The sequence below is a fragment of the Pezoporus wallicus genome, unplaced genomic scaffold (assembly GCF_028554395.1).
Source record: "Pezoporus wallicus isolate ANWC-B61680 ecotype Strahan unplaced genomic scaffold, APGP_CSIRO_Pwel_v1 scaffold_3294, whole genome shotgun sequence".
NCBI lineage: Eukaryota > Metazoa > Chordata > Aves > Psittaciformes > Psittacidae > Pezoporus > Pezoporus wallicus.
Genome location: NW_026635478.1, coordinates 1028329 through 1041777, shown reverse-complemented (window position 1 = coordinate 1041777; position 13449 = coordinate 1028329). Strand labels below are relative to the sequence as shown.

General features: G+C 37.7%; 1 protein-coding gene across 9 annotated transcripts in view; it reads left to right on the top strand.

Moving 5' to 3' along the window:
- Window positions 1-13035, top strand: part of NR2C1 (nuclear receptor subfamily 2 group C member 1) — a 51311-nt gene extending 38276 nt beyond the window's left edge. For 8 of the 9 annotated variants that reach the window (XM_057424846.1, XM_057424819.1, XM_057424791.1 and 5 more), the window contains 6 exons: window positions 1401-1563; window positions 2045-2166; window positions 5325-5464; window positions 7292-7429; window positions 9848-9953; window positions 10459-11017. In XM_057424846.1, the coding sequence (XP_057280829.1) occupies window positions 1401-1563; window positions 2045-2166; window positions 5325-5464; window positions 7292-7429; window positions 9848-9953; window positions 10459-10633 (844 nt within the window). In that variant the 3' untranslated portion in view covers window positions 10634-11017. Of the gene's footprint in view, window positions 1-1400; window positions 1564-2044; window positions 2167-5324; window positions 5465-7291; window positions 7430-9847; window positions 9954-10458; window positions 11018-11936 lie in introns of those variants that run through there. The other variant, XR_008974289.1, reaches the window with a different exon arrangement.
- Window positions 13036-13449: the final 414 nt, after the last annotated feature.

The following is a 13449-nucleotide window of genomic DNA, read 5'->3' as shown; positions in this document are numbered from 1 at the left end:
TGCTAATCTTTTGTTTCATTATTTCCTGACACTTTCAGATACTTGCTTTTGCCAACTTCAGTGTTTCTGGTCAGTTTTAAACATCTATGAAAAGACATCCAGTTCTCTCAGCCAGAGAGCTTGAAAGAGCTCTGACTCAGCTTAATGTGTACTCTTGTCCAATAGGCTACCTGACAGATTTACAGTGGGGAGGTTCAAGTTAAATACTTCTATGAAAGGAAGCAGAAGTCACCAAAAGAGAAACTAAAATTTTTCATATAAATCTTTGCCAGGCCCTATGCCAGCTTGATCTAACAGACACAGATGTTCATGGAAGAAAAAGAGTTTAAGGGATTTCAGGAAGCAAGTTTTATCCATCTGCTTTTCTTGTATTTAATAATATTCCACTGCTGAAATTCAGATCTTCCAGCAGAAGTCCAATACAGTTCCTGTGGCTTACCATGAATGCATTCCCTTTATGCCTACTTTCTGTATGCTAGAGACAGAAAATGTCCCAGGTGTGTCTGTGTAGTTCACTTCCATCTATTCAGTCCACTTGTGCCTGCCCCAGTCGCCCTCATGTACACATCAAGGTATATAGGCTAGTGCAGGACCTGAACCTAGTTCATTTACCATCACAAGCCTGAGGCTGTGTCAGCAGCTCTTTTATTGTGATGTTTTGTTTGGATGTAAATAATTATGTCAAATATAGTAAACATTTAGGGGGTTTAAAATGTTAATGAATTTAGATAGCTAGGGACTGTGGGGGAAGAGAAGGTGGCAAAGTTCTAGACTGGACTGTTATCAAGCAGCAAAATAACAAGTAATCTATATCTGTGCTTATCCTGACATCTCCCCTGTAATGTTTGTGCATGCGACAGAGCTTACTGCCCCACATCAAAGGGTACTAAGGATGGTATTGAAAGCATGAGAGTGCTTTCTCTTACATATTTAAAAATGGGCTTTTCAATGTAAGTTGAATCACCTAACCACAATAAAAATCTGTAAAATCTGTATGTGCATTAAGCTGTTCTAAGAGCAGCCTGATGATCGTGTCCTCAGAGCGCTCATGCCAGCATTCTCAGTAAACATCACTAAAGAGATCTTGAAAGGCAAACTGTGATTCAGCAGCACAGTCAGTATGTCAAAACTGTGAATTCGTTGGCAACTAGTGTGAACAGGATCTGCTGCTAATTTTTGTTTCAGAGCCTCTGTAACTTGGGAGTTCTCGGGGATTTTGTTTGGTGGAGTGTCAGGACAAGCATGCTGCTGACAAGATTTTATTTTCCTCATCTGTTTGTTTTTTCCTTTGAAACAGCTAAGTACAGGTTTCAGACATGTGCAAGTCCCTCCGAGATTGAAACAGTCCCTAACATTAAATTTTCTTTTCTTTTGTTTATTTGGTTGTTGTGATCTTACAGGGCATTTGATACTCTTGCGAAAGCATTAAATCCAGGGGAGAGTGCAGCATGCCAGAACTCAGAAAGTATTGATGCCAGTGTACAGCTGATTGGTGGAGAATCAAGCCTGAACATCGTTGAAATAGAGGGACCACTACTCAGTGATGCACATGTAGCATTCAGGGTACTTAACAATATTTTTTACTATTGAGTATAATCATTTTAACGTAGTAATATAAAATAATGGTCTCATTAAATCTGATTTTGATTTTCTTAGAAGAGTAGCTATTTGTTCAGGTATTGTCATTCCTTTCTGATGAATACCCCACTTTTTTTCACTCATTAACTGCTTGGGAAGATGCACAGCTCTCTGCTGTGGTTTAGCTGCACTCTTTCTTTTGTAGCTTCTTTAAAAATACAAGGTGATCCATGCAGAAGGATTTCCATAGACAAGTGTCACGCAAAGCAGAGTCAGCATCCTTATTCTCCCTTGGTAACAGGTGGATCTCATGCAGTCTGCAACTGGATGTTGAGACTCCAGTGTATTTGCCAGCTTGTGATTATCTCGACAATTTTACTTTTTCACTTAATTTTTTTCTTACCATTTTTTTGTGAGAAAAGTAAAATAACTGACTCAGACTTTATTTTTCTCCTTTGGTTGCCAGCTCACCATGCCTTCTCCTATGCCTGAGTATCTTAACGTTCACTATATCTGTGAATCTGCCTCCAGGCTGCTTTTCTTGTCCATGCACTGGGCACGTTCTATTCCGTCTTTCCAAGCATTAGGGTAAGTGTTTGGTTACTCTATTCACTTCATTGTGAATATGCACTTTTAAAGTTTTTATTTGCACTGTCTTCTTCAGGGACATGTTAAAATATAAATCTACTTAATAAAATTTTGATAGATCGTTGTCATGCAGGTAAATTTTCCGAATCAAAACTACTCCCAATTTCAGTCCAATTCAGGTATTTCAGTTCAGTTTTGAAGAAAAAAGGACATTTATAACTATCAAACACCTGCACTTTAATAATTTTTTAGTAAATAGGGCTTCCTGTTATTTTCTTGTTACCAACATCCCAAAGAAAGATGCTTATCAGGGAGTGACCAAAAAGAAGCTCCTCTCTGGATCCCCAATGTTATCTTTATAGGTGAATTAGTAGTAATAATTTTGCCTTCAATAACCTATATGAAGAAGATGGTTAGCTAGGTTCAGCAAGTATTCAGGATTCAGTTGATTAATTTCAGAGGATTGTCCAGATGGTTGCTGTAACCAGAAAGTAATTCTTATCATTCTTCTTACAGTTTGTGTAACATGCTGCTGTTGCTGCAGAATTGAGTGTATCACTTAATATTCTTAAGCTAAATGTAGTAGTCCATTGCCGATCATGACAAGAAAACATCTCAAAGCACCAGGGGGAAAAGTCATTTATGTGTTTTCTGAAGTAATTTTGTGAAGACACAAAAGATACTGTATCAGCTCTTCATGCAAATGGAGTATAAATCATGTTTGTCTTTTCTCATCTGCAGTGTTTTTCTGTAATGCAATATCAAAATAGCATGTGACTGGCAGCAAAGAGAATTCGTTTTTAAAGTGAGGGTTTGTCCCCTTTTCCAGGAAGGCTGCCAAAAGCAGTATGAGTTGTGATTGCCACTTGTATTTACTCACATGTTTAAGCCAAATGATTCTATGTCTAAGGGAGGATACTATGTGTAACTGAAGCCTGTGTTTTGGAGAAGGAAGAGTAGAACTATAAAGTTAAAACAACAGCAAGGGTAAAAAGTCAGGTAAATATGATGTTTTATTTTAGGAGAATTGTGGCCCTGCAGATTTTCAAAGTAAGTAGCAAATTAACATATTATCTTCTATCATTATGGGTTTTTTAAGGTTTTTGTAACGGAGAGATATTGCAAATTAGTGTTACAACAACAAATATTTTTAAAAATAAAATGTTGTACAGAAGACCTGTCTCTGTGAATAGATGTAACAAGAAATGCTTATAGAAAATCTGCGGGGCTTTTTTAATATATTCCTTTCCAATATATTTTTATGTTTGAATTAAAAACATGGAGGAGTAGGCTGTTTTAATAGTGTTACTATTCACCATTTACAGTCCCAGCCAAGATTATGAGCAACAGTATAATTTAACACCATTTAACATAAATATGCAGTTTTCCTTTTGAAGAACTTAAGATAGTAACTTTTTTTCTTAAATGGAGATTTATTTGAAACTGATGCAGCTTTTTTTAGTTTGAGCACATCATATTCTATAATTTTGACCTTTTAGAAGGATCACCCATTTCACTTTAAAAATGAAGAGAAATTCATGGTACTAGTAATTAAGAGAAGTTGATGAGCCAAAACAAAACCATAGTAATAGTTTCATACAGAAGATAGATAGTTCTGTCCAAGTGATTCCTTAGTTTCCTTAGTCCTGGCAAGATAGTTGGCTTTGGCATACTGATGCAGTTAATGATACCAAAGTACTGCTTACTTCATTTTCCTCCATTAGGATCATTGTAGGTAAGAGAGATTCCTACTGAAATGTTCATCAGACTGGTTACACAGACTCTTCATTTTTTGAGGCTGCTTAGGTTTGATCAGGTGGTTCTGGTCTAAATTCAATCATTCAGTTCTGCTCTGAGTTCGATCAGCCATAAAGGTGCTCTAGACAGTACATTTCTTTACACACATACCAGCTGAGTAGCCAGTACACCCTATTTTCAGTGTTCCTCAGCGTAGTCCCTATGACAGGAGATAAATGAGGATGTGACAAATACGTGTAGAAGCTGCATGTACAGTGTCATGTCTGCTGTAACAGGAACTTGATCATAGTAAGAAATACTGCTCTAGGTAAGTTCTCTGTGATCTGGTACAGGACAAGTGTATATTAATCTTTTGTCATTTGGCCTATTAGTATTGCAGTAAATCATCAGAAATGTTCTTGAAGATTACATCAGTATTCTTGCAAAAATCCATTCCATTGTATTTCTGTAGTTGAAATCCTGGCTTTAATGTGCTTTTCTTCTTTGATAGGTCTTCTGCTTCTTTTAAATTTCCATTATTTTTATTTACTGGCTAAAACTGTGAAACATGGTACCTGAAGTTGCCTCCTCACTGCTAGGATTTCCTTTTTAAGGTGCTGAGCTCTTGTTAAGCTCTACAAGTGAGAGATGCTTGGCAGTACTCAAAGTTAGGTTGCTAATATGGAAGTGCCTGAATATGGATTCATATACCTAATTTTAAGCTTCAGCATTTGGGGAAAAAACCCTGACTACAGATGAAGTGTAATTTAAGGACTGATTCTTGCAGCAAAGAAATCCTCGTGACTTCTATTTACACTTTGGAGTCTTGTATTTCAAACTGTGTTCCAGACATGAAGGTGATACTGAGCTTCCTGCCTGCTATTTTCTGTAACTTGATCCCATATTTGCCATTTCACATATATTTTTAATCTAAAAATTACACCAACATGCCAGATTCCAAGTATAGGAAAAAACCAAACAACAAACAAACCAGACCTTTGAGTCTGTTCTATAGCCACAGTACAGGAACAATGCAAACTTTCTTTGTCCATGCATGCAAACGTTACTGGAAAATTAGTGTAAAACCTAAGAAAACCAGCATGATGGAATGCGCCTAGACATTGTCATTTACTGTCACTTCCACTTTCTTTTACTGTAACTGCAGCTTTTGTGATCGAAATCCATCCATCCCCTTTTAGCTCATTAAACCAAAAATTACTTCTTTACAAAAGTCTCTCTAAACCAAGTATTTTAGTCTTGATGTGCAAGTAAAACTGTTTCTGATGCAAGCTTTCATTTTGGTACTAGTTGCAATGGCTGAATTAGAGGAATATTTTATGATTCCTTCTTCAGGTAAAACAAAAAAAAAGTGAATGCAAATGGCTGGGGTTTTTAACTGAAATTGCTGTAATTTTTAACAGGCAGGACAACAGCATATCATTAGTAAAAGCCTGCTGGAATGAACTTTTCACGCTTGGTCTTGCACAATGCTCACAAGTTATGAATGTGGCAACTATATTAGCTGCATTTGTTAATCACCTTCATGGCAGCTTACAGCAAGGTAAGGTGTATGATGTGCTCATTGCCAGTCTTGGGGAATTAGTTCATGGGTTTTAAGCTTGGAACTGCACAGAAGCTTTTGCTTATCCTTCAGCTGTTAATGAAAATTTACTGTTTATAGAGTTTTGTTGATAGTACAGAAACAAAATAACAGTAGAAAATACAGTTCACAAGGTGGATTTTTTTAGCAATTTCGCAGAAGTCACCTATGCTAATACTTAACTCCCAACTTAAAAAAATAAATTGTCCATTTATCTAATGTGGGTTAGCATTGCATTTTCTGGGGTTGTTTTTAGTGTGTGTGTGTGCAATATCTAATAGTGTTGTGCTGTTCTGTTAATACTGTCAGCTCAAATTAGGAATATTTCAGGCTGTTCAGTGTTTCCTTGCTGTTCATAGCTGTGAAACAAAGCAGCTAAATGCCAACTTGGTGATGTATTTCCTTCATGTAACTTGGCTTGTTGACTTCTGTACACTAGCTTTAGACTACATGCAAGTCTTCAGCATCTTCACAAAGCATACTTTGTACTTTAGTAATCCTACAGCCTGCATCTTTTTCATATTATTCATTCAAATGGAAGAGATGTCAGCTGCCTCCTCTTTTCATTTACAGCGAAGGAAATGTTCTGAGCAGTAGAGGAGTCTTTGAGATAATCTTTGTGTGCTTGTCAACATTCACAAGGTTGTTAGCACTAAAAGCTAAGCAATCAAAAATAGTGTAGTCTTCATCTGTTCATAGTCTTAACACATTTTTATAAGGTAGATGCACATACAAAAATCTTAGCATTTTCAGGCTTAACTAGATTTTGGGGTAGTTTGCTGTTATATGTATGAAAATTGGCTGTTAGTGCTATGCAAAAACAGATTGGTAGGATGCAGAAAAACAGCTCACCAGACTAGATTTTTTTCTCTCCTTTTATGATGAGGGTATTAAAAAATTGTTTCTCAGGGGTTTTCATGATTTAAAAATACCCACAAGATCCTCCTGTAAGTAATAATAGTTTATAATTAAAACAAACTGATTAAATGACTAAATGTGCATCTAAAGATACTTCCAGATTTGTGAATGTCTTTAAAGGGGTACAAATGGAATTTCAGCAGTTCCATTGTTCTGTATAATTTTTAAGCATGTTCACCAAAAAAGGTACTGTAATTAATCATGTTTTTATCATTACTACAAGTATGTATTTTTGCTATTTAATTTAAATGCAAAAATCAGAAATTCATAACCAGTATCTTCCAGTTGTGTAGCATGCCAGCTGCAGCATCTCCAAGAGATAGCAAGTTTGTGGGGCCCAGGGAGCCTAGTTTGATGGATTGTGAAGGGGACAGTATCAGCTACTGCTGACCCAAGGGGAACAGCTCTGCACAACTACACATTCCCCTAAATGCAAATCATGAAAGGTACAGTGCACCTTCTTTTCCAGCAGTAGCATGGTCTTGGACTGACTGAAATAACCCACAACACTGTACACTAACCTAATCTCATGGCCCCTGACCCTTAGAGTGCAGATCTGCAGTAGTAGTGTATTGTTTGCTTGTAAGTAGTCTTTCCCTTCCTCAGATCATTTCAAGTTCTAGTCCACCCCTGGTTACTGGAGTGGCAGGAGGAGACCTAACTGTACAATGTGAAGGGGGAAAAAAAGCTTGTTATGGTTCATGATTGTTGGTGTCAAGATTATTCAGACCTAGTATGTGAGCTCATAGTCAGCACAGATTCCCCACTGTTGGACTCTTAATAAAATTTTTATTTTAAAAATCCAATGTGACCATATTTTGTGCATGTGCATTGACTCGGGGGCTTATATTTATGTGTGTATTGACTTAGATAAGCTGCCAACAGACAGAGGAAAACTAGTAATGGAGCATATCTTCAAATTGCAAGAGTTCTGCAACAGCATGGTTAAGCTTTGCCTAGATGGATATGAATATGCATATTTGAAAGCAATCGTCCTCTTCAGTCCTGGTATGTAGTATTACAAATGTAAAACTTTAATCTGCACTAATTTTTGCTATGTAACTTCTGCCTGTTTTCATTTTATGCGGTTACTATCACCTGTACAATTATTGCCTTGTTTGTTGAGGAGCCTTGGAAGGTTTGTAATGAGGCCTGTAGGAAGAGGAGGGTTAATCTTTTAATGTAAATAGTTGAGTGTTGCTTTGAAGACTTTTGCCTCTACCATTGATGTTTTAAAAAATACTTATTTATTTATCACTTTTAATTCTGTGCCTCCTTTCTAGGGCACTTTTTCTGAGGACCTGTAGTTTAATTTTCAGAAGTGGTGCTCTTGCACATTCAGCTGAGATGGATTGAAGTTGGGCTTTTAAAGTATGAAAGACCGTCTTCCTCAGCATCCGTTCTCATATGCAAAATTACAGAAACACTCACTTCACATAGATATTTTGGAAATAAGTATCACATGTAGCATATCTGGTGAATAAGCACCACAAACATTCCCATGTATTATTACTTCTGTCTTAGAAGATTGCCTAATGTACCCCAAGTAACATTAATGACATATATTAGACAGTGAAGATAAAATAATAATTATTTTTCCCCCTGGGAGATTAGTCTACAAGATGGAAGAAGAACAGTCCTCTGGTTATGACAGTGACTGAATAGATTTTCTAGCACAATGTCTACTGGGATTCATGAGATGATCTGTTGGCCTGTCTGAAGAATCACTCTGGAATAGACACCAGAAAATACTTCTCTGTGAACCTCACACTTGCAAAGCGATACCTACTTACTTGTTTAATCAGAAGTTAATTTGTCTCCTGCCAATTAGATTTGATAACACAAAAGGTAGAAGGAAACATATCTTGGGAAAAGGCTGTATCCAGTCACATGATTGAGATGAATTTTCTTTAGCTCACATGCTTTCAGGATAGCATTCCAAATGATGTGTAGCTGCTTTCATGACAATGTGTTGTCAATATTGATCCTATGAGCCATGTAATGAAATCTTCATGTATCTGAAAGTCATGTTCAGTAACTTTAGTAGAAGGGATGTTCTGTCAGTGATTCATAGGTCAGACATTATGATTTCAGGGATTTTTCTGCTCTGCTGCAGGATGGGGCTGGGTTGCACATGTGGCAGAGTCCTAAGGTAAAAACATCTGCTTTAGGAGGCCCTACCGATTTGCCATCTTCCATAGCTGGAGACTTGGAAGATTACTGAAAATCATCTGTGCCAGGCCAGCTCTTTGACTGTCAGAAGACAGCCTTGGGCAGAGGAGCGTAAAGGAGTGCTGAGAAGACTTTGCATCTTCATAAGTGGCTGCTTGTCTACGAGCAGTGGTCTTCAAACTACTGTTTTCAGAAGTTGACTTCTAGCTGTGTTTCTGACATTGCTTTAAAAGCAGCATCATGAAGGGATGCATATTGCATGTCAGTGACAACTCTTTAAAATGTATTCCTTCTTTGCAAACTTACTAACCTCTTGTGCTGTGCTTTTGGAATGACTGTATTACTGCATAGGATGAAATATTCCTCTGTGAAGCTATGTGTTCAAGGAAGTCCAGTGATTTATATAATTGTTTTGAAAGCTTCTAGGCCAAAACCTCCTGGTTTTCTTGACGAAAGGCCATATATTTGGAGAGGAGGATTGTTATAAATAATCTTTTATCTGACATCATTTGGCAGCTCATTTATGATCCATTTCTGAAAAAAATCTACATGATTTGTCATGCTGCTATGACAGTAAAATATTTACATTTAAGATAGATGGATGGACAATAAAAATTACAGGCCACATAAAGTGTTCAGAATCAGCAGGTAATAATTTCCAAATGTGACTTGACAGTTAGGTTAATATCCTTTCATTTTAGCAAGATTTACATTTCAAGTGTTTAAGCTAAAAATAATGTTTAGCACATTTGAAAATTTTGCACCAAACAGTTGGAAAAGAATGATCTGCTCCGTATCTTCTTCAGTTTTTAGGAAACAAGTGCTTCATAGCCTTTTATTCTGCTTTTTCCGCTGATCTTAATTTTATCCTTTGCATCCCACCCAAATGCTATTTGTGCATACAATTGTCCAGTAAATGTGAGTGTATTGAAACACTGCTACGTAGAGAACAGAGCTGTATGATTGAGATTGATGTAACACTGCAAGCACTACCTTTATTTGAACTCTTGTTGTGGTTTAAACCAAGGCAACTCTTCAAAATGTCTGGTTGTATTTATAAAGAACTAAACAAAATATAAACATAGAAGAAAAGAAGTATAATGAGTTAAAGCAATGTCCTCCACTAAAAGTGTGAAGTTGCTACAGCTACCAAATGATGGTTTTGGTATGCTTACAGTTAGATAATCTGTATGCATTTTAGTGTGTTTTATCTAGAACAGGTATAACAATGTAGAGTGCTTTTTTTTTTTTCAGATCATCCAGGTCTAGAAAATGTGGTACAGATTGAGAAATTTCAAGAAAGAGCTTACATGGAGTTCCAAGACTACGTAACAAAAGCATATCCAGATGATACTTACAGGTCTGTAAACTTACTTGATTGATTCTTTTTTCAGAGCACTGGTGATTATTTCTTGTAATAAATATGTACATTTTCTTCTTGCTTCCATAAAGGTAAGAAATGATCTTTAGAGCACTTGAACTATTATGCAGGTACTCATACATATTATGAGTATTATTTATCTACTAATTCATTATTCATTTCCAAAATGAAATATTGGAAATAAATATTTTTAATGTTTGAATTGCACCTACTTGGACTATTTCCTCATTTAGTCTAAGTCCAAACCTGGTACTGTCCCTGTAATTGACATGCATAATCATGTTTTTTGTGCTGTTTAAAGACATGCTTGAACATAAATTTTATACTCTCCTGATTTAAATATTTAAGCCTTTCATGAACTAGATACAGCAAATTTTGGCCAGTATTGTCACTTGTTATTTTTTCCCCTTACTGATAACATGATCATGAATAACACCAAAATCTGTGACCAAAACTAACGCTTTTTACCCAACTTACTTTCTAGACTGTCTAGACTTCTTCTCAGATTGCCTGCTCTGAGGCTGATGAGTGCTGCCATCACTGAAGAGCTGTTCTTTGCAGGACTAATTGGCAACGTTCAGATTGACAGCATCATCCCATATATTCTGCGAATGGAGACAACGGACTACAACTCCCAGATAATCAGTCATACCATATAAAAGTACTAGTCAAGTATTCCATACCATGGCAGTCATGGTGATGTAAATGCATACCCTGTCTCCAAGAGATGGCAATAAGCCTTCCCATGCACCTTTTCAAAGAAGGCTAATATTCCTCCTTTCCAGTACACTTGGGAAACGTGATGGACTGTATTAAGGAATATAGGATCACTTCCTATTTTTCATCTGATCTTCAAGGACTTGTAAATTTACTTGGTATCTGAAGAAAGTCAAGAATTGTCCATCCTATTTTTATAGATAGATAACTTGGAATATTTGTTTATGAAGTCCAAGCTTGTGAAGAAACTGAAGAAGCTATGACTGAACTAAGGTATCTCAACTTAGTTTGATGGTTTAGAGAAATAAATTAACTTTTCTCTCTGAGTTGTGTTTTCATTGTTTTGCTACTAGTTCTTTCTTATTGGTCAAATGGAAAATACATGATCAAACATCCTGAAGAGGTCAGGGTTTCCATGGCAACAAGACTGTTATAACCAAACTTAGTTTCCCATTTGTTTTAAAGAGAGATTTGTTTCTTGTTGAATGAAACACTGGGCAGTAGAGAACGCTGGAAAGTAGAGAAAGTTCACATTTTTAAAATACTTTGATGAGAGGTTGCTGCAGTTGACCAATACTGACTGTTCTGTGGGTGCAGTAGAATACTGTGTTGTAGTACTACCTCTTGGTAGACATCAGCTGTTTTATACTATGGAAAACTAATAGAGAAGTGTATACTGCAGGTATTCAAAGACAGCATCATCCCACTTTTTCTAGTCTTAGAAGTTAAAGCTTTTTCACACTACCACTTCCTCTGTCGTACTCGGTGCACAACAGTGGAGACACTCTAGATGCCTCTTGTGTTCACGTCTTCATTTTTTTTAATATTGTTAGCCTTTGGCTATGCAGTTCTCTTTTCCAGCCAATCTTATATGCTTATTAAGTTTGAGTGTGTCAAATTCAGTGCCCCTCCCTATGTGAGCATGGTCTCAGCTGCTTTTCCTCTCCTTATAGAAATGGGTCTTGATCCTTCATATATGTTGCCTGAATCATACATACTTCATAGCTACATCTAAGGATGTTTTTTGTTTTCTATCCTGAGGCATGTGCCACACTGACATACAGTTACTTCTTGCTTCATTTTTCAGTGGGCCTTTATACATCCCTAGCACATTTAATAGTTATTGCTTGAAATTAAAATTATCGTAGTAGAAGTAGTGGTCTACCTCTGATGCTAGAATTCAGGATTATATAAATCTTGGATCGAGGCTGAGTTCTGTTTATCACGAATCTTCTCTTTCTCCAGCAACACTGGGTGAGGAAGAGCCTCAGCAACACACATATGATGGCACCAGGAATTGCTCAGCTAAAAGATCATCTTAAATGGGGGCCTTTGCCCACTCTGCACCAGCAGGTCCAAGGCCACCCTAACACCAGGAGACTACTAGATGAGGCTACTGTAGTTTTTCTCAGCACCTGAGGACCTCAGCCAGCCAAAAAGAATTGGAGAACTGCCTCTGACACTGAGTTTCTGTGTTCTTTTCAATTCCACTACCTGAGCTGTTTGGATCTTCTTCCACCCAAGCTATGTAATTTGAGGCTTTACTACAGGATTGGTCACAGCCAACACCACAGACAAAGCACTCACTGCGGAGGACCCCTGATGGGATGGCAGCATCCGCCCTGCTCTGCCCTGGCATTTACTGACTTGCTGGAGTACTGACCTGCCTTCAGTGTCGGAGCTGGCCATGTCTGCTGAGCTCTTCCCACATTCTACCTTTCAAAGGATGCAGGATTCAAGCTCTTCATCTGGGTCTCCTTGGAGAGCAATGTGAGGACTGTTTGGTCTTGGGAGGTATGCATCTCATCAGCAGGGTTTATGGATGTACAAAAGAGTTGCTGCCGATACACTGTGCTTGTTCTCTCCCCAAGGGTTAGAGGCCCAGCTTGCCATCAGTAGGACCAAGTTGCAGATGGCAGGTGTATAACTCTTCATCTCTTCTTGGAAATTCTGACCCTACTTGCTAGCCCTTTGCTGTCTTTGACCTGCTTCTAGCACTAACAGGCATGGGAGATTTACAGTCCTCTGTGTTAAACTTTTTAAGGAAGCTGACGGCACATTATTCCTGAGTATTTTGGAAAGTGGTTTCCCAGGCATTCTAATAATCTTGGAAGAGTTTTACTCCAGTATTCTCCACACTCATGTAACCCAGATAATAGTAAGACAGAAATGATGTCTTGTTTCCCTTCTAAACGCAGTACATTGTGCAAATCTCTCTCCCATCCTTACAGAAATCTTTTACTCCATCGTTTGAGCCTCAGGTGTCATACACAGTTCTTGGTTTACAGCTGGTCAAAAGATTCGGCTCACACAGCCTCTTGCATGGGACTGTCCCGTTTCAGAGACAAACAAAAAATACGAGTCTTTCTGCATATACTAGTCCTCAGTGACTGAATCCTTTGGCTCATTCCTTTTTATCATAGAACAGTCCAGGTTGGAAGGGACCTGAAAAGATCATCCAGTGCAACCTTCCATGGGAAGGGGAGCCTAGATGAGATTATCTAGCACTCTGTCCAGTCACATCTTGGAAGCTTCCACTGGTGGGGACTCCACTGCATCCCTGGGGAAGTTGTTGCCATTACTGATTGTTCTCAGCATAAGCAAATTCTTTCTTATATCCAGATCTCCAAGATTTTCCAAAGATTATAGACAGTTGCCTTGCACAAGTGTCAGACACTTAATATCTTAGAGTGGATTTCTTCTGGGTCTATGGATTTTTTTGAGTTGAGCCCTTGCAGGACGCTGCAGACCAGTCCTT